This window comes from Saccharomycopsis crataegensis, assembly GCF_037102585.1.
Source record: "Saccharomycopsis crataegensis DNA, jcf7180000000084, whole genome shotgun sequence".
NCBI lineage: Eukaryota > Fungi > Ascomycota > Saccharomycetes > Ascoideales > Saccharomycopsidaceae > Saccharomycopsis > Saccharomycopsis crataegensis.
Genome location: NW_027043829.1, coordinates 2223592 through 2243828, shown reverse-complemented (window position 1 = coordinate 2243828; position 20237 = coordinate 2223592). Strand labels below are relative to the sequence as shown.

General features: G+C 36.9%; 10 protein-coding genes across 10 annotated transcripts; 6 read left to right on the top strand and 4 right to left on the bottom strand. All coding sequences in view use genetic code 12, as the record gives it.

Moving 5' to 3' along the window:
- Positions 1–30: 30 nt before the first annotated feature.
- On the top strand, positions 31–916 carry PRE5 (proteasome core particle subunit alpha 6; the record flags this gene model as incomplete). The annotated part of the gene is made up of 2 exons (XM_064997588.1): positions 31–33; positions 134–916. The coding sequence occupies 2 exons, from the start codon at positions 31–33 to the stop codon at positions 914–916; spliced, it is 786 nt and encodes a 261-aa protein (XP_064853660.1).
- A 502-nt stretch (positions 917–1418) lies between these two features.
- Positions 1419–3839, top strand: KEX2 (kexin KEX2; the record flags this gene model as incomplete). The annotated part of the gene is made up of 1 exon (XM_064997587.1): positions 1419–3839. One exon carries the CDS (start codon positions 1419–1421, stop codon positions 3837–3839), a length of 2421 nt encoding a protein of 806 aa, XP_064853659.1.
- A 265-nt stretch (positions 3840–4104) lies between these two features.
- On the bottom strand, positions 4105–4467 carry DASC09_039870 (uncharacterized protein; the record flags this gene model as incomplete). The annotated part of the gene is made up of 1 exon (XM_064997586.1): positions 4105–4467. The coding sequence occupies one exon, from the start codon at positions 4465–4467 to the stop codon at positions 4105–4107; it is 363 nt and encodes a 120-aa protein (XP_064853658.1).
- Positions 4468–4875: 408 nt separating this feature from the next.
- On the bottom strand, positions 4876–7002 carry DASC09_039860 (TRAPP trafficking subunit Trs65 domain-containing protein; the record flags this gene model as incomplete). Its single annotated transcript, XM_064997585.1, has 1 exon — positions 4876–7002. The coding sequence occupies one exon, from the start codon at positions 7000–7002 to the stop codon at positions 4876–4878; it is 2127 nt and encodes a 708-aa protein (XP_064853657.1).
- A 510-nt stretch (positions 7003–7512) lies between these two features.
- Positions 7513–10692, top strand: TFC4 (transcription factor TFIIIC subunit TFC4; the record flags this gene model as incomplete). The annotated part of the gene is made up of 1 exon (XM_064997584.1): positions 7513–10692. One exon carries the CDS (start codon positions 7513–7515, stop codon positions 10690–10692), a length of 3180 nt encoding a protein of 1059 aa, XP_064853656.1.
- A 224-nt stretch (positions 10693–10916) lies between these two features.
- PRP42 (mRNA splicing protein PRP42) lies at positions 10917–12866 on the top strand (the record flags this gene model as incomplete). The annotated part of the gene is made up of 1 exon (XM_064997583.1): positions 10917–12866. One exon carries the CDS (start codon positions 10917–10919, stop codon positions 12864–12866), a length of 1950 nt encoding a protein of 649 aa, XP_064853655.1.
- Positions 12867–13053: 187 nt separating this feature from the next.
- DASC09_039830 (lipase ROG1 family protein) lies at positions 13054–15852 on the bottom strand (the record flags this gene model as incomplete). Its single annotated transcript, XM_064997582.1, has 1 exon — positions 13054–15852. One exon carries the CDS (start codon positions 15850–15852, stop codon positions 13054–13056), a length of 2799 nt encoding a protein of 932 aa, XP_064853654.1.
- Positions 15853–16173: 321 nt separating this feature from the next.
- Positions 16174–17561, top strand: TYR1 (prephenate dehydrogenase (NADP(+)); the record flags this gene model as incomplete). The annotated part of the gene is made up of 2 exons (XM_064997581.1): positions 16174–16265; positions 16340–17561. 2 exons carry the CDS (start codon positions 16174–16176, stop codon positions 17559–17561), a joined length of 1314 nt encoding a protein of 437 aa, XP_064853653.1.
- A 58-nt stretch (positions 17562–17619) lies between these two features.
- YIP1 (transporter YIP1) lies at positions 17620–18552 on the bottom strand (the record flags this gene model as incomplete). Its single annotated transcript, XM_064997580.1, has 1 exon — positions 17620–18552. The coding sequence occupies one exon, from the start codon at positions 18550–18552 to the stop codon at positions 17620–17622; it is 933 nt and encodes a 310-aa protein (XP_064853652.1).
- A 212-nt stretch (positions 18553–18764) lies between these two features.
- DASC09_039800 (uncharacterized protein) lies at positions 18765–20183 on the top strand (the record flags this gene model as incomplete). Its single annotated transcript, XM_064997579.1, has 2 exons — positions 18765–18806; positions 18873–20183. 2 exons carry the CDS (start codon positions 18765–18767, stop codon positions 20181–20183), a joined length of 1353 nt encoding a protein of 450 aa, XP_064853651.1.
- Between the last annotated feature and the right edge of the window lie 54 nt (positions 20184–20237).

Here is a 20237-nt window from a genome sequence, read left to right as displayed (position 1 = left end):
TGGATATTAAGAGTTTATAATCGTTACAAGATGGTGAGTATTGTAATTGGGAGCTCTTCGGAATTCTGGTTATTATTGTTTTCTTTTGTTTTTGCTTTTGTTTTCTTTCTTTTTTTGCTAACCATTGCTAAAGTTTAGAAATAACTATGATAGTGATGCTGTCACTTTCTCGCCTACCGGTCGTTTATTCCAAGTAGAATACGCGTTGGAAGCTATTAAACAGGGTAGTGCTGCTGTCGGGTTGACTTCCAAGAACAATGCTGTGTTGGTGGCATTGAAGAGAAACGCTGAGGATTTGGGGTCGTATCACAAGAAGGTGATCAAGATAGATGATCATTTAGCGATTGTTTTGGCCGGGTTGGCCCCAGACGCCAGAGTCTTGTCCAATTTCCTTAGAACTAAAGCAATGGAATCAAAGATGTTGTTCAATAGACCAATCTCAATACAAAAGGCTGCGAACTTGTTGGCCGATAAAGCCCAACAAAATACCCAGAGTTATGGTTCCAGACCTTATGGGGTCGGGTTGCTTATTATTGGTTACGACGAGAGCGGATCGCATTTGTTTGAGTTCCAACCATCTGGTAACGTGTTAAAGTACAAAGCTAACGCCATTGGTGCTAGATCACAAGGGGCAAAGACCTTCTTGGAAAAGAATTTCGAGTCATTTGACGATCTTAATGATGCAGAATTGATCAAAAACGGTGTCGAAGCCTTGAGACAGACATTGAAGGACAGTGAATTGAGCACCAGCAACACCACCATTGCTATTGTCGGTAAGGATGGTTTGAAGATTTATGAAGATGAAGATGTTGAACCGTTTTTGGAACAAGTAACAGTTGAAGAAGAAGGTGGTGATGATGATGCCCAAGATGGGTCGGGAGATGAAAGAATGGAAGAAGACGGTGCTGCACAATAGTAATGATACGGTAACTGTAATGTCAATAATTGGTCTTTTTTTTCTTCTATTTCTTCTTTCTTTTTTGTTTATTATTTACGTCTAATAAATTGCGATTAAAGTGTGCTGTTTGTAGTGAGCTTGAGTGTGCCGGGTGATCCTCATCAACAAATTACTATTAACAACAAGGGAAAAAAAACTGAAAGATCAGAAAATCTCCCTGACACATTTATCTAATCATATAACTGATAATATCTCTTTCACGCACTACTCTGGCTCTTCTTTTTTCCCTCCTTTTTCTTGTTTCTTGATTTCTTGTTTCTTGTTTTCATTTTCAGTTTCTCTTTGTATTATTCACATCTTGGCGATATCATTTTTTTTTTTTTTTCTTTTTGGCTGCCCCATTTTTTTTTTTAGTTTGGGATTAACTGGTTGTTTCCTAGAACAATAAGAAAAGAACAGAAAAAATATTCCAAAGAATCATTCATTATCATAATACAATAACACTACAAAAGTTTCCAACATGAGAGTAAATTCGTTGTTTGGTTTACTATTATTTTTCCTCGCGAGAACTATCAGTTCTGAAAGTTTTCAAGATAGTATCGTCGACCATCATAATAAAATCCCAGAAAGAGATTACGATTTGAGAGACTATTTCACAGTGGAGTTGCAAAATGAATGCCAATTGCGCCAGTTCATTGACAACTTTCCAGATTTTAATTTTGAACACGAATTTAGAGGGTTAGATAACCATTACGTGTTTTCCACTTTGAAGTCTTTTAACCAGATACCAGAGAATGCAATTCATGGAATAAATGATCAGCTACACGGATCAAATCATGACGCATTGACTATTGAGAAGAGACTGGCCAGCAGTATTCATAAGAGATTGGCGTCTGACCTAAGTGTCAAGGCATTACATTTGTTAGAACCAAGAAAATTAGAGAAAAGAGCCCCTATACCACAGAGCTATGATTCATCAATGGAACCTGTGTTTGCCGCCAAGGAAAAATACAATATTAATGATCCAGAATTTATAAAACAGTGGCATATTGTGAACCCTGTCTCCCCAAATGATGACGTGAACGTTACCGGAGTCTGGGATCTCGGGATCACTGGTAAAAATATCACTGTCGCCATCATAGATGATGGTTTGGACTTCACTTCCGACGATTTGAGGGATGCCTTCAATAAAGAAGCGTCATGGGATTATAACGCTAACCAAAACTTGCCAATGCCAACGTTAGACGATGATTATCATGGTACGCGATGTGCTGGCGAAATCGCCGCCCAAAAAAACGAGTTTTGCGGGGTCGGGGTCGCCATGGGGTCTAAAGTTTCTGGACTCAGAATATTGAGTGGGAAAATCACTGCTGAGGATGAGGCTGCTGCATTGATGTACCGTAATGATTTGAACGACATTTATTCGTGCTCTTGGGGTCCACCAGACGATGGTGCTTCTATGCAAGCTCCACCATTATTGGTACAGAAATCCATTGTCAAAAGCGTGTTGGATGGTAGAGGAGGCAAGGGCTCTTTATACGTTTTTGCTAGTGGGAATGGTGGGTTCCGTGGAGATAGTTGTAATTTCGATGGATACACCAATAGTATTTACTCGATTACCGTGGGCGCTATTGATTGGCATGGCAAACATCCTTCTTATTCCGAGGCGTGTGCTGCGGTGTTAACGGTGACGTATTCTTCAGGTTCAGGGGAACATATTCATACCACCGATATCAAAGAGCAGTGTAGTGACCACCATGGGGGTACATCTGCTGCTGCTCCATTGGCTGCTGGTATCTATGCCCTTGTTCTTGAAGCCAATCCAGATCTTACCTGGAGAGATGTTCAATATATCACCATCCTAAGTGGGGTGGAAATTAATGAAGATGATGGTGAGTGGCAAGACTGTGCTGTTGGGAAGAGATATTCCCATAAATATGGTTTTGGTAAGATCGATGCTTATAAGATGGTAGAATTGGCCAAAACTTGGACGAATGTCAAACCTCAAGCTTGGCATTACTCTCAAAGAAAAAAGAGCAGCCTCAAGGTTATTGGCGGTGGTGATGCTGCTTTCAATGACACCATAAGTATTGACGCTAAGGATACACAAAATTCTAACCTTGAAAAGTTGGAGCATGTGACCGTCACTGTGGATATTGATACCACTTCCAGAAGTCTGTTCAGTGCCAACTTAATTTCTCCAAGTGGTAGAAAATCGAGATTAGCTATTGCTAGACAATTAGATACATCTTCAGAAGGGTTCAAGAATTGGACATTCATGTCAGTGGCCCATTGGGGAGAAGATCCAGCTGGTGAATGGACCCTTGAATTAATGAACCACGATAAAAATAATGATGTTACTCTCAATAGCTGGAGACTTCAATTATTTGGACCAACTATCGATGCCACCAAAGCTAAAAGATTCCCGCTACCGGGGGATGAAGAAGAGCCTGAAGTACAAGAAGACGAAAATAAGGAAGAAGAAAGCGGAAGTGACTCTGAAACCAAACCAGAAGGAACAGAGGCCGATGTTTCTAACCCGGAAAATGAACACTCCCACGACGAAGATGAGGATGGGAAATTTAGACATGATACTACCAAACATTATGGTGAATATTTCTTCCTATTAATTGTCATTGGGTTCTGTATTTGCTTATTCTATCTTAAGGCGGTCAATGGCAGAAGACCTCACCGTAGAAGAGCTGAAGATTATGAATTTGATATCATCAACCCAGAATCTGACGATGAATCTAGATATAGTGCAACCAGTCCAAGATTTGATTATGATTCCGACAATGCATCATTACTTATAGACCAAGACCGTGAAAGTCAAGAAGTGGTCCACAATGTTGAGGATTTTGAAATCGACAGTGGTGACGAAAATGATTACATGAATGGCCAAGATAAAAATAACCAGTCATCAGAACCAAGTCATATTTAAACCTAGTTCAGGTGGCAGATTGTTCTTTGTTTCACTTTTATTTTCCAATTCTACATATTTTATTCATATAGACATTTCATATCCAAGGTCATCATGATTTTTTTCTTTCATTTTTTGTAAGATGCCCCTTTTTTAATTGAGTCCGAGAAGTTCTTCATCAAGGCCAGTCTACATTTGAATATCAGATAATATTAAAATATTTTCATTAAAATTCTGCTATAGTACACATGTTAAATTCTTTGGTTGAATTACATTCTGTTTAAATTCACAATTTGATGTTATCAATGCTCTGCAACTGTTGTAGCAAGTCACTATTCACTTGCTTTTCCTGCTCTTCTGCAATTCTTATGGTTTCAGTATCCTTTTCTTTCAATTGTTGAAGATCCTTAAGCGACGATGCTTTCCCACTATCCTGCTTTTGTCCCTCTAGAGTTTCCCTGACGATGGATGTCAAATCGTTATCGAGGTTGGCAATCAACTTAGAGTTCTTGCTCTGGAGCTGTCTCTTTTTATTCTTATCTTTAGTCAGAGAGCCAGTAGACTTACAGATCAGGGCATTCGAGGCAAATTTCTTCTTGCCCGCAGTTTTTTTGTTGTTTAATTTCTTGGATGTTGTTGGCTTGGTCATGGTAGTGTGAGCTATTAATGCTGAATGAATGTTTTGTTGAGGTAAAAAATGTTTTCAAATGAAGAGGATAATGGATGATAGGATAGCAGAATGGTATTGAGAGAAGCAAGTACTTTTGTTCTATTGTGTTTGGGAAGGTTTTAAAGTTCTTTTTTTTTCTTCTAATTTTTTTTTTTTTTTTCTGTGCTCATCGCACGCATCGGGGATGGTTTTATACGTTTCTACAAAATCATCTCAATTCATAAGAATTCACGAGAATAATGCCTTTGGTGTATTTTCTTTTTTGTTTTTGTTTAAATAATCCAGTTATATATGAATGGAAGATCTAGAGATCTTTAGAAAGCAAATGCAAATGAACCTTTTTTTGGTTTATGCTTTGCTATTCAATATCAAATAGAAAAAAAAACCTTAATCGAATACAACCACTTCTAATAATTTCCCACAGTCAAAACTTTCACCCGATGTGATATCAATGATCTTAACCCCTTGTAAACTGAAAATTCCTTTTTCAATAGCAATCAAGTTAATCTCAGTCTCAAAAACGGAGTAATGATCGAATGGCCCAATTCTCACATCATTGTTCAAACAAATGATCCCACTAGGAGTCAATTTGGTCTGATTAAACACTTTAGATAGATTAATGCTTCCAGAATCCGAGTGGTTTGAAAGAGGGTATATGATTTGGTTCGATTGTATTTTGTTATGGTCGTTGTTGAAACTGCTGGAGTTCGCAGTATTAGGAGTCGTCGACATGTTGGTAGTTAAAAATGAGTGGTTATTATTGTCCTTTGGTTGTATGTAAAGTGATAAATTCAAAATTCTATGCGATTTATTAATGGCCTGAATCCTCCACTTGAATATTTGCCCGACTTTTACATTAGTAGTACCGTGGAATGACAAGATCAACCCGTTAAGAACGGATGATTTGGAAGTTCTAGGAATGTTGACCGTAAGAGAAGTGGAAGTGGTTCTGGTTTGGCTTTTCAATTTTTGGTGGATATCGGTGCTGGCGACAGTTTCTCCTTCTTCAGAATTCACACCAAGGGAAAACGATGAAGATGAGTCAAAATCTCTGTCTTTTTTACTAAACAATTGAGGTGACGATAATGAAGAAACTATAGAGTTTCTGTTTTTTGAAGATTTGCCACCGTTGATACCTGATGCATTCATATTTTGTGATTTCAAAGCGGTGTTTGTGGGAGGTGCTACAATGCTGAAGTCGACCAAGGTGCTCCAGCGAGTAACAATTTTGCTGGAGGTGAAATCATCTGAATCCATACCAGGAGAAGGTTTGTGCCCGTCTATTGGAACTGGTTGGGATATCAAGTTGACCATTATTGGCTTCTTGTTTAGATTTTCACTACTGTTGTTGTTGATCAACTCGTAGATGAAGTTCAAATTATCATTATAGTCGATGGTGATTGGGAATTTCTGCAATACTTGGGGTATCAAGGGTTTAATCGACCCATTTGGAAACTCAATGTTAATTTCCAATAAATTTAACTGCATATTGATCTTGTTTAACTCCTTCGATGATTCAATTTCAAGGGTCGTCAATAGAATGTCATTTCTTCCTGCGGGTTTGGTACATTTCAACCTCATATTTAACACTGGATACACTGGTAACAAAATCTTGGCATTTAGGTTAATGGTCTTTGGCATCGAATCAATCACGGAGAAATTTGAGATCATGGAAGCTCTTTTGTTAGGGTTGTTATTTATTATTTCCGCGGTGATTTGATTTTTAAAAGAAAAGTTATTAATGCCTTCATCGCTATTATGATCTAGATCACCATGCCCCACTTTGGAGGTAGGTAATATAGGTGAAGCTTCAGTTTGCAAGTCAGTTGTTTTGACCTGCGGTTCCAAACCTTGTAGTAAATTATGCTCTTCAACAGGTTTATAGACTTCTTTTAAAGTGAGCTCGTCAAGACTAGCATTATCATGCAACATAAGTTTACTACTGTTGTTGGCTCCAGAACCATCCGAAGCTGACAAGTACTTTTCCGCCAATTTCATTTTTTGGATTATGGTTTGGTAATTTCTTAATGTTAATAATATTGAGATAATAATTTCCGGGTTGCTGATCTTTCTTTTGGGGTAAGAAATTGGTAAAGTGAATTTCCAAATCGAAATATGGCATGTTGATTCAGCCTCTTCACCCTCATCTTCATTTTCCGAGGCGACTGTAACCAAATCATTAAATATGCAGTCCTTAAAACTGTAATTGAAAGTTCTTATCAGGAAATTCTCTGTCTGTTTGTTCCGTTGTGATTGTCTCGAGGTGATATTCTTTGCAGGATGAACGGAGAGATCAATAGAGATAAACGCTTTCTTCAAGGTGTCCATATAGACCTCAGATTCTTTAGAAGTTAATGGATCTGAGTTACTCAAGACAACATAACCATTGACAGATTCATCGAAGAATGCATTTTGTCTGCCAGTGGATTCTTCCAATATCTGTAGAAACTCTTGAATTGATCTCGATTCAAATTGTTCAATGTTGAACGTGGGCATGTACACCTTTAAATCCATGATTATCAAGAAATATCAATCTTTCTAGGATTTATCTCTGTATAAATATAACAAATAGAAGAATATTTGGGTCCCAGCCTTTCTTTCCAATAAAATAATCGAAATTCGTGGTTTTTGACAGTGTCAATGCAAAAATGCCAAATCTCTTTGGTAATCGAAACGGTGTTCAATTGAAAAAAATCTAAAAAATAGCGTGTGACTTATGCAGGAAGTTGCCGCAAGTCACTTAAAGCGATATTTTCTTCAGATTACTGCCTAAGATTAAAAGCGCAATATCGTTTAATATGGTATATGATTGAATTTGAACATTTCACTTCGAAGGGATGAAAGAAATGATCAATATTTTTAATAACCACAGTGTAATCAGAAATTAAAAGTGGATTAGATCTCCCAAAGAGTGCGCAAAGACATCCCGCTTCAACTTTTTTTTATTTTTTTTTTTGTTTTGATCAAACATAAGTCAAATTGTAAACTATTGATGCTGAGAATTCCTCGATATTTGGTTGCCAGATGAGTGCTGGAAGTGAAAGCGAAACAGAAGATTTGGTGGGAAGAGCATTGAAGCTCTCCCATCTTGTAATTGATAATGATTCTGATGCCGAGGAAGAAGATTTCGATGCCGATGAGTTCGAATCTCCCGATGAGAACGCCCTTATGTCATCTTCTGAAGAAGAAGAATTGGATCAGTACGAAGCAGCACAGAATAATAATAATAGGCAAAAACGAAATATGCGTACAACAAACAATGATGATGATGATGATGAAGAAGAAGAAGAAGAAGAAGAAGAAGATCACAATATTATGGAAGATGACTTTGTGAAAGGTCTCAGTAAAAAACTTGAAATGACCATACCGAGAGAGGACGAAGAAAATTACTCTGATGCTGTGGACCTGGACTCAAATTATGAAGATAGTGATGAGACTGCTGATTCAGACCTAGATATTGATTCAGACTCGTATAGAGACACTTTGAAAGAGGCAGCGGGTATAGGTAAAAAGAAGAAGGGTGGTGCTAGGCGCAAAAGAGGAGGATACCAAAAGGTAATGAAGAACTTGAATCCTGAAGTAAGAGTGAAATTGAGTGAAGCAAACGAGGCTTTTGTGGAAGATAAGATTGATGTTGCTGAAAAGCTCTATATGGAAGTTTTGGCATTGGATGCTGCAAACTATGCTGCTCTTAAAACCTTAGGGGAAATAGCCAAGATGAGGGGAAAACTATCACACTGTTGTGTTTATTGGATTATTGCCGCTCAAATACATCCTTGGGATGGTGAATTCTGGGCTATGGTCGGTGAAATAAGTGCATCATTAGGGCACTACCGACAGGCGTTCTATTGTTATACAAAGGCCGTGAAGCATGACACCAAAGACCATAAGTACTTATGGGAAAGAACGAGATTATATGAAGAACAGAACCAAATTTCCAAAGCATTGTTGGGATACCAGAAGATTTTGTCCTTTGATCCTTGTAACCAGCAACTCGTAATAGAGATTGCAAAATTGTATTCCGAACTTAACAGAGTCTCTGAAGCAATCGAAATGTACATTGGGATCTTAAATATGAACATCGGCTACTACGCCCTTGATGACTATAACAGAGAGCCTTCAATGAAAAACTTCCCTGATTTTGAATGGTCAGAACTTAATATTTTGGCTGAGTTGTACTATAAAAGTGGTCAATATCAAAATGGTTTGATCACAATTAAGCAAACTGCAAGATGGTTGCAAAATAGAAATGATGAAACCTTCTGGGATAAGTTACAAAATGATTCAGAGTTTGATGCAAGAAGATTTGAAAATCCTGAATTCAGGAAGATATCCGCAGATAAGCAACAGAGGCCATATGAGTTGCCAATAGATATAAAAATTAAGCTTGGGTTATTCAGATTGCGTTGCAATAACCCTAAAGAAGCTTCTATACATTTTGAGGCCTTATTAAGTGAAAATGATATCGAGGAGTTCCAAGATTTGTACACCCAAGTTGCTACGAGTTTAGAAGAAGCAGGTCAATTTGGAGAAGCCTTGAAGTACTTCATACCTTTATCATTGAAAGAAGATTTGGGTAGTCTAGAAATTATGTGCTCTATTGGTAAATGTTTTCAAGAAGTCGGAGAATACAGCCAAGCTGCAGAAATCTATAAGGACGTTTTACTTGCTGATCCGCTAAACATAAGTATAAAGTTGGCTTTGGCGGAAACTTTTTACCATTTAGGTTTTCTCGATGAGTCGCTCAAGTTATCCAAAGAAGTCAAATTATTATCCAAAAAGCAACGAAATATCGCACCAAACACCATATCCATTACTACCTCCACTACCACCAGCACCACGGAGTCATCTGAACTTGATCTTACTCCTATACCCGAAACAGACGAAGACAATACTGCGTTATTTGCAAATTTCCAGAGGAAACCAACTAGGAAAAGGGTCAAAAAACCACAATTATCTGAAGGTGAAAAGGAAGACATGAAAAGAAAGATTATTTCAGACACCATGGTTAAATACAAAAGATTGAAAAGTTTCGAAGATTCTGTCAATAAAGGGGATCACGTTGGTATTTCAATGTGGTTGCAAATCGCATCAGATTTGATCGAAATTTTTTGTGGTGTGAAAGCTTTATTCATAAGAGAAAAGCACAGGCACGATGCCGAAGTATTGTACATTCATAAAAAGAATCTCAAGATGGATATTGGAAGAAGACTTGAAAGATTAACGGAGTTACATGAATTAGCCAATAGTAGCTACAACCAAATTGATCCTTCATTCACTTTGACAGATGATGAGTACAGAGGATTGACTTTTGACCAATGGTTTGATATTTTTATGAAGTATAGTTTATTGGAAGCAAAGCATGGAGATAAACAAGACGCTGTACAATCAATTGAAATCGCTAGAAATGTCTCTGCGTTCAGAGAAAATTATAGAAGGGATAATACTTTGAGATTCGTCAAATTATCAGTTGATGCTATTATTGAGGATTATGAGAGTATAATGGCTTCTTTGCGTGATTTACTTAATACTCACAGATTCTCAAGGGATTCATTTAAGCTTTTTAGCTTGAGTTTGCCGTCGGGCCGTAAGGCATCGGAAATTTTTATTTCGCTAAACCATCAAAAATATTTTTTGAGACAGGTCAAGGCGTGGGACGGAATGCGATTTGGAAGAGATATAGATGGCATGTCTTTGGTTGAAAGGGAAAACATTAACTTTGACATCTCATCGACAAATCCATATTTGGTTACCGTTTATGCTCAAGTTTTGCTATCAGGAAGGAGTTATTTGTCTAGTTTGTTTTATCTATCTAAAGCGTATAATGAGTTTAAACGTGACCCAATGATATGCTTATTGCTAGGAGTTGCTTGTGCTCATCGTGCAATGCAGAGATCATCTGGTAATAGACACATGTTTATTCTTCAAGCTATGACGTATTTTAATGAATACAGGGATCTCAGAAGGACCAAAGGGAAACATGAAGCTCAAGAAGCTGATTTCAATCTTGGAAGATTCTTCCATCAAATTAATTTGAACTCGATTGCTGTGCAATATTATGAAAAAGTATTGACTGATTATGATGACATGGATGAAGTTTATGATTTGAAAAGAGAGAGTGCTTATAATCTATATTTGCTTTACAATGTCAATGGAAATTCTCTTTTGGCGCATCAAATAATGGAGAAGTATTTAACAATCTAGCAATGTATATTATGTATAATGATTAATTTTAATTTTAATGTATCAATTTTGTTAAAAGTTAAAGTGTTGAAATTATCATTAATTATCACACCAGCGCCTTTTTGGTTAAGAGGCCCTGGCAAAGCGCAGGTAAATAAATAGAATTGGAATAAAAATTTCTAAAGATGGAAAATTACTATAATATAAATCAGTATTTAATAATAATAACAATAATAATAATAATAATGATGTCGGAACTAGAAGACTATAATATTTCAGATGACAAACTACTACACTTGTTAAAAGATCCAGATAGTTTGCCAAAATGGATGGATGCCATTAAATCCATAGAAGAATCAAACGATGGTATAACAAAGAAATCTTCAACCATTAAGAAGTCGTTGTTGAGATCAGTTTATTTGTCTTTATTGAAAAGGTTTCCGAATCTAGAAAATTATTGGATACGATTTGCCAATTTGGAACTAAGTTTGGGTAATACTTCAGGTGCAGAGATTGTATTTTTGAACGCTTTGAAGATGTTGCCTTACTCGTTGAAAATTTGGGTCGAATTCTTGAGATTAAGAATAAATCTATCAAACTTTGAGTATCTGGAAATGAAGAACTTGTTTAAGTCTGCAGAACTCAAGATTGGAAGTCATTATCATTCGAGCGAATTTTGGGAGTTGTATTTGGACTTTGAAGAAAATTATAATGCTGTTTCCAAGGAGAACATGAAATACGAGATTTTCCTTATTTTAAGAAAGGTAATTGAACTACCATTGCATCAATACTCATATTTCTATTCTAAATTCTCCAATTTTTTGAGCGAAGAAATCAATTTTAAAAATATTCGCGCGTTCTTGACTCAAGCTGATTTAGCCAAGCTTGGCCTTGCTAATGAAGAGAAGGTGAAAGCCCTAATGAAGGCCGAGGATAGTGCTGCTCAATTGAAAGAACTTAAAGTTAAAGTGAAGAAGATATTCACCGATCTCTACATTTCAAACGCATACGAGGTTTTCAAAATTTATCAATATGAATCAAAGTTGAAGCGTCAATACTTTCATACCACAGCGTTACCAAAGCAAGAACTAGACGCATGGGACTCATATTTGAATTATTTAGAAATAAAACTATTAGCACCAGATGCGGCTTTTTTTTCCTCTTCATCAAATTCTAAAAAAATTAACAAAACCGTGATTCAAAATAACTTAATACAGAGAATCATATTGACCCACGAAAGGTGTCTAATATCCACTGCATTATATGATAGATTTTGGGTGAGATATTTTTGGTTTTTGATCAACATTGACCATTTTGCCGACGCCAAAAACATTCTCATGAGGGCCTCAAATTACATCCCGGTATCGGTTTTATCCACAAAGCTTTTGCTCATAGACGCGGAAAATTATGATGGGAATTATTTGACTTCAAGAGATATGATCATGAAGTTCCTAGCAAAGTTTTCAAAATCCCCATCGGTCTGGAAGCCATTTTTGGACAGTGAAAATTTATTACTAAACTCCCTGAACACCTCCCGCACCGGCTCCGGCTCCACCGGGAATGAATCACAACAAAAAGATTACGTTTTAAAATTAATGGATCAAAGTTTACAAAGCTTATTAGACTATAAGCTGGCCACTGGAATCAACAACCCCCTTAATTTTGATGTGTTCTTCCAATACGTGCTATCATATGACAATATTTCTGTATCTGAGAAATTAGCCTTTTTCAAAGATTACGAATCGTCAATCTTCAAAAACTCTGCGACTTACTGGACCTCTTTGCTCAAGTTTTTAGTATTCAATAAAGACAACTTGTTTGTTGATACTACTACTACTACTACTACTACTACTACTACTACTACTACTACTACTACTACTGAGAATGAAACAGAATCCTCTTTGAAATCAATAACTTCGCAAAAAACAGAAACTCCAATATCCTACTCAGAAATCAAGGTTTTGTTCGATCAATCATACCAGATTTTGACTAATGAAAATCCTTCTAACAATGCTAATCAAAGGTATAATAATAAGTTAAAATTATTCCATCTTTTTGAAAATATTATTGTCAACATCCAAGAAAACAGAATTAAGGCTCCTGAGGCAAAGAAAATAAATGGCTCAATTGATGAATTATTTGAAATGCATGTGAACAGTATGCTCACAGATGATATCAATTCAGCATTCTGGTGATTTGAAAGCCTACAGAGCCACATGTACCATTAAAACGAAATCTGATGATTATTGTGTACAATATTGATATCTATTAGTAAAAATTAATCAACAAATTGGATTCTTTTCGATTTTTTTTTTTTTTTTTTTTCCCAAGATGAAATAGAACTATAATACATTTAATCTAGCTTATATACTCCGTATTTTGCTAAATTATTTTGGAAATTTTATCGTTGACGTTGGATAAAAACCCTGTTGGACCCCCTTCAAATAGAGAATCTTCATTATAATTTTTAGTATTGATCCAGTCACCAGCATTTATATCACTATTTTTTCTAGAATGTTTCCCAGATTCTGAGTATCGTTGAGTGACCGGACTTTTTTCAAGGTAATATGGATTGAGATACGGGGTATAGTTATAGCTTGCATTCTCTCTGATAAGCAGATCCTTTCCAAGTAAGCAATCTAGCTCTTGAGCAGAACTATCACCACTATTATTACTGAAAGCCTCATTGAAAGCCTTAGGAGATTTTTTTAAATGCAGAGACTTGGGAATTGTTAATTTGCTTTCACTACTGGTCTCCTTAATATCCAATATACTTTCACTAGATAGATGTGAGATGGAAAAAGGATTAGAATTAACATGATTAAAAGGTTCACTGATAAAATCCTCATCAGCCTGTTTTTCTAGTAAGGAACTGAGATCATCCAGTTCATTGTCCAGTGCAGTTTTAGTTGCTATTGACTCACCAGCATGAATATTTTCCCCAAAATGTTCATCAACAAGATGATCAATGACCAACCAACCAAAAGCGTTAGCAAATCTTCGCCTAACAAGAATATTATTATGAGCATCAGGATTGATATTGACTAACACCTTCCTCCAGCTCATCCCATCATGCCACTTCATTGCTATTTTTTCTTCAAGTCTTTCAATATTAGATTTACTTGCAAAAAAATTTGAAAAATTATCAGCAAAAGGATTTAAAGCAAAATCCTTGCTCTCATCATTAATATTTTCTAACTCTTCTAAACTGTCGGAAGGTTCTTTACCCTGTTTTCGAATGCCATTATGTTTAAACTTTTTTTCCTGATCCTTCCTTCTATTCATTTTGAACTCGCAGATATCATTATCACCGTATACTTTATCATGTATTAAAGGGTTTTTTCGAGCATTTGGTTCAATAATGAATTGCTTTGGAGGCAATGGCGGCAATAAAATACTTTTCGCACTATCAATAATAGACGCTTTTGGTAAGGGGTTATCAGTACTATTCAAGAATTTTTTCTTAAGATCATTGTTAGCATTAGTTCCTTGAGGAGCAACCCACGAGGCAAACGCATTCTGTAAAGGACTGAAAAAAGAACTTGATTCTGCTTTCTGGGATAATAAATCGTTTCGATTTGGGATTTCACCTATTGCTTGCTCCGATAATTTTCTATCAGGCATTGCAGGGCGTGGTGCCAGCAATGATGATTTGGACATTTCATTTGTGACAGCATGATTATTAATTTTAGGGGATACTTCCTGTAGTTCCTGCGTATGTTTCAAAGTATCTGAGACCTTATGCTCAGTGATTATGGTGTTATTTGGCTTGGCATCAACACTTTCGTTCGTCACTGAGATCACTGGGTTGCTAGAGTACACAAAGGGCATGGAATTCATAAACTCAGGGATATTATAAACTCTTTTTGATGTTTGTCCTCCTATGCCTGCAAAGGGGGAAATAAACGATAATGACAGTTGGCGAGACTTACTTACCATGTCCAAAAAAGAGTCTGATGTTTTTCCAGAGCTTAAAAGCTCTGCCACTTCCCTCAAGCCTCTATAATCGAGGAACAAGATTGCAGATGTCCTCAAAGGTACAATACCATCATTCACCGCATTTGCATAAACAGTTCTATTTTTAAACTTCTTCAAAACTTTGTGAGTGATACCTGTTGGCAAGAGTTCCAATAAGGCTTTCTTACCATCTATTTCAGTTGGGAATAAGCTAAGTTCCTGCCCAGTTCTTCCAACCGCTCCTAAGGTCAAAGCTGCTTGGACGTATCCCGGACTATCAATGTGTGAGATTCCTAGTAAAGGTGATGCCAATGTAATGAAATTCACTGGCGTTACTTTTTTAAAGAACCAAGGAAAATTGCTTTCAATATAAGCAATAGCAAATGTTTGGATCAACCCACCCAAAGAATGCCCGATAAATGATATGTGTGTAATATTCTCTGCGTAAACTTCATTAATGATATACTCCGCAACCTTCATGCCCAAATATTTAATCCCACGTTCTGTTTTGCATACATTTCTATCATATCCTCTGACAATGACATTATCTCCCGATATTACAGCTGCTTTTTCAATTTGTTCCTTGAGATATAACATATCTGCTCCCACATTTGAGTGCAATCCGTGGGTTAATAACGTTAAGTGGACTGGCTTATTTGGAATTGGAGGAGGTAGGCTCCACAAGTCTTTTGTATCCATCCTTAAAACGTGAATATTCTTCGAGTCAAATATACCAGTTTCATTATTCTTTATACTACTATTTACTGCCTCGACAGTTTTGCCGACAACAATTTCAAAATTAACAGCTGTCGTGGATGAGAAAAGCATCTGTGAAGCAATGTCAATAATCCAAACGTACTTCTCTTTAATAGTATGGCGAGAAAGCTCCGCCACAAATGATTGGTTTGCCTGAAGATTCGGATCAAATTTCGGTTGATCCGCTGATATGTAACAAGGGTATTTATGCTCATATTCATAGGGTCTAGCATCCACGTACAAAATATAAGGGCCCATAAGATAAGCAGCTCTCTTGGTGATGGATTCACAATTTTTTACTTTAACAAACAAAGACGATTGATCCAAGGAGTTTATTGCGAGCGTCCCATCATGTGAAAATAGAGACTTTTCTGGTGGTTTGTAAGTTATAATGTATCGTTCAACTTGTCCGATCTTGATGGAGCTCAAGTTCCTGTAGAGGACACTATCGTCCATTAGAGAGCCCATATAAAACAAACAAACAAACAAACAAACAAACAAACAAACAAACAAACAAACAAACAAACAAACAAACAAACAAACAAACAAACAAACAACAAGAACAATAATAAATCACGACACGGCAGAAGGGTTTACGATTGACAGCCTTCTGAACTGTTAATTTAGCTGTCAACCTCATCGCTCTTTTTTTTTTTTTTTTTTTGTAATTTTTCAAATGCTTCAAACCAGTTTTTTCATGGAATTTTTTATTTCTTCCTTCAATTTCAGGTTTTGTGGAGAATTTTCAGAATCACAAACAATACTCTAGGATAGATAGATAATCAAGAAATGGGATTTAAAGAGACGAGAACCATTGGACTTATTGGGCTTGGTGACATGGGGCTCATGTATGGTAGAGTATTGAGCGAAGCTGGCTGGAAGTATGTTTGTATTGTATTTTTCATCTTGAGTCATGTCTGTTGACAGATCAAACGACAAGACTAACAATCTACAGCGTTGTAGGGTGTGACAGGGAGGAGTTATTCGAAGAAACAAAACACAAGTTACAATACGAAAAGTTCAAGCTTGTGAAGAATGGGTTTGAAGTGGCTAGAGTAAGCGATTATGTGCTCTACAGTGTTGAAGCAGAGAATATTGCAAAGATCGTGCGATTATATGGACCTGCTACAAAAGTAGGAGCCATTGTTGGTGGTCAGACATCCTGTAAAGTCCCAGAGATTGAGGCATTCGAAGAGTTTGTGCCTGCTGATGTCGATATCATTTCTCTCCATTCAATGCATGGGCCAAAGGTCGATCCAACCGGCCAGCCTTTGGTGGTGATTCCTCATAGAGTTTCCAAGGATGAAAATAAAAAGTTTATTGAAGAGGTGGTAAGTGAGTTCAAGTCAAAAGTGGTGGAATTGAGTGCCCATGAGCATGATAAGATTACAGCCGATACACAAGCTGTGACTCATGCTGCTTTCTTGAGTATGGGGAAGGCCTGGGGTAAAATTGATACTTATCCCTGGACCGCCGCCAGATGGATTGGTGGTATAGAAAACGCCAAAACGAACATCGCTTTAAGAATATACCTGAACAAATGGCATGTTTATGCTGGGTTAGCAATTACCAACAAGTTCGCTCACCACCAGATGTTACAATACTCTAAATCCACTACTGAATTATTTACATTGATGGTACAGGGGCAAAAAGATGAGCTTAGAAAAAGGTTGATGAGTGCAAGAAATTATGTTTTCAAAGACATTTTGGATAACCCACAACACGAGTTGTTGTTAGATGACGATCTTCTTTTACAGTTTTCTTTGGCCAATATGCCACCTAATTCAGAGAACTCTAACTCACATTTGTCACTATTGGCAATTGTTGATAGTTGGTTCCAATTACAGATGGTGCCTTACAATCATATCATTTGTTCCACTCCTTTGTTTAGAATTTTCCTTGGTGTTACTGAATATTTGTTTATCAAGGATGGTTTATTAGATGCTGCTATTGACTGTGCCATTGACGATTACCGATTTAGAAGAGATGATTTGGAATTTACTTTAGCTACGAGAACCTGGAGTTCTGTGGTGAGGTATGGAGATTACAAGTTATACCAAAAGGAATTTGAGGAAACACAGTCTTTCTTCCAACCAAAGTTTGCTGAAGCTAACAGAATTGGTAATGAAATGATTAGAACAATTTTGCAAAAAGTGAAAGAAAGGGATACCAAGTAGTTGCCATACATTACTTTCAAATGAATGAACCAAGTAATTTCATTTATTATAATATACATTAAGCCTTCTCAACAAAGATGGCCATTAATGCAAATATGCTGTAGAAAAGTAACAAAGGATAAGCAACCAAGAATCTGCTATTTTGCAATTTCAAAACTAGAACGAAAAATCCACTGGCAGAGTAGGTTGACCATAACGCACAAATCAAACTCAACAAGTAACCCCAGAAGTTATCCAATGTGAAGACTATCCCAAGAAAACTTAGCAACACTAGTGGTAGCAAACAGTAACCGAGAACCGATGTTGTTCGACTATAATTTAGGTCTTGGGTTTTACTAGTATCTGGGGCACCGCTATCTACACCTTGCATAGAACCTGTTGAAGCAACATTTGGTTGGTTGGCATTTAAGGTTGGCACATCATTGTTGGACATGAGCTTGAATAATGCAAATAATGACAAAGTGCCAAATAATCCACAACCGTAAATGTAACCGAAATGGACTTTACCAGCCAAGAGCAAACTCACCCCGTACAAAAGGGCAAAAAAGATTGGGCCTGCCAAGTCAGCATCATTCAAGATATTTGCCGATTGACCTGGGAGACCATTATTGTAGTTTGAGATTTTGGATCCAAAGGGATTCAATACTGCTAGTGTTTTGACTTTAATGTGATCGAAGTTGATATCAAGCTCTTCTAAAAGTGATGGCTCCCCAGGATACCCACTGGTGCTGAATGCCGCCAAAATACCTCTAGGTAGCTGTGAGTCCGAACCATCACCACCAGCAGTGAACGATGGGTTACTAAGATATTGATTGTCCATATTGCCCGAGAGATTCTCGAAGAATGGTGGGCCTCCACTGATGTTAGCAGGGGCGGCCGCGGATGTTGGATATTGTGATTGATAGAAGTTGATGTCGCCACCAGCATTGGGTTGCTGGAGATTTGACGCATTTGGATTGCCGTAAGAATTGTAATTATTGGGATTGTACATCCTTGAGTGGTGTTGCTGTTTAATTGATATCGTAAACTACTACATGACAAAAGAGACGTGGTTGGATCAATTTTAGCTTCTCATTTTTTTTTTACCTCGCGCTTTCAAACTCTTATCACATGACAAAGATTGGTCGCTGCTGGAATAAGGACGTCTTTCAATAATCATTGGAACCCCAACAACAGAGAGACCAGAAACACACTCCACCAGGAATGACAGATTTTAATCCTAAAGGACAGGATTTTCCTGATATAGTGAGTTGGTGTTTATCTATATTCGAATGCTCGATTTTGGGGGGTGATTGACTAACTTAGATAAAGGATTATTCCGAACAAGAAGTCTTCGAGACTTCAGACACCGATATTGTCGGAGACGAGGTTGTCTCTGCTGGTAATATATTGAATGATGAAGATCGAGAGAGCTCTCAGTCTCAGGATGGCGATTTTGACTTCACAAAACTACAATCGATCTTGAAAACGTCGCGGGGCAAATTTGACCGCACTTTTGTCAGTGATTCGGGAAATGTTGATTTCTCCGATAGTATTGGGAATTATGACAAGAATTCTTACGAGACATTCAATGTGGATGAAACATATGACATGAAGTTGAAACGAATAAGGCATGAGTTACAGGAAATGAAAATATTAAAGGAGTGTGCGGAGAAACAGGATTTGATGCATAATGTTCAACCGGTAGAAGAAATCAACAGCAAAGAAGTTGATGGACTATTAAGCTTCCTAAGCTCATTAGAATTAAAAGAAGATCATCAGGTGAAAGTACAAGCACCAAAAGATACATTACTAGAAGTACAACAAGAATTAACCCCATTTGAAACGACAAAGCTACCAATACGAAAAGATACAGTATCACCACGAGAAGTGAAGGAGTTAGAAAATAGAATTTTTAAGCTTGAGAGATTGATTGGATTTGATAGCAACTTGGAGATCCTAAACCTTGCAGTATCAGGCCAAACAACTTCTGATAATTGGGAAACAGGGATGAAAGGGTTTCAAAATCTTGAATCCATTATCAATGACCTTGAGAGGAAATTCAAATTACTTGTAAATCTTGATAATTCCGTACATTCTGAAGAAACCGATAATGAAACAGCCATCGGCAATCAAGAGGCAATAAAAACTCTTTTGGCAAGTTTAGAATCTATCAATAGAGAAATCATTTTGAATACTAAAAAATTATCCACCAATCAATCATTCTATTTGCATAATGGGAGCGCCTCCGAGGCGCTACCGCAAGCAGATGATGAACTTTCCACTCCTTCTGAAGATTCTGATTCCACTGCAAAAATTAACCAGCTATACTCCCTTCTTGTGGGTAATACCGAATTACATAAAAAATCACAAACGGATTTCAGTAAAATGTTGAATCAAAATAATGTCACGGCCCTTATCAAGAGATTTAATACCCTCAACTCATTGTACTTAGAATACGAATCGACGGTGTCGTTATCCAAAAAAGCCAACGTTGTTATTGACAATATCGATTCAGATTTCAAAAACTGGCAGAAAATAATAACCGAGGCAAATGAAAATCTCAATAAAGTTTCTGTTGAATTGGACAACAATAAAATTGAAATAAAAGAATGGGTTGAATCGTTAAAAAAGGCCCTATAAGGAAAAGTTAATATCTATTTGTATTCAGTTAGATAATTATCAGGTTTTACAATT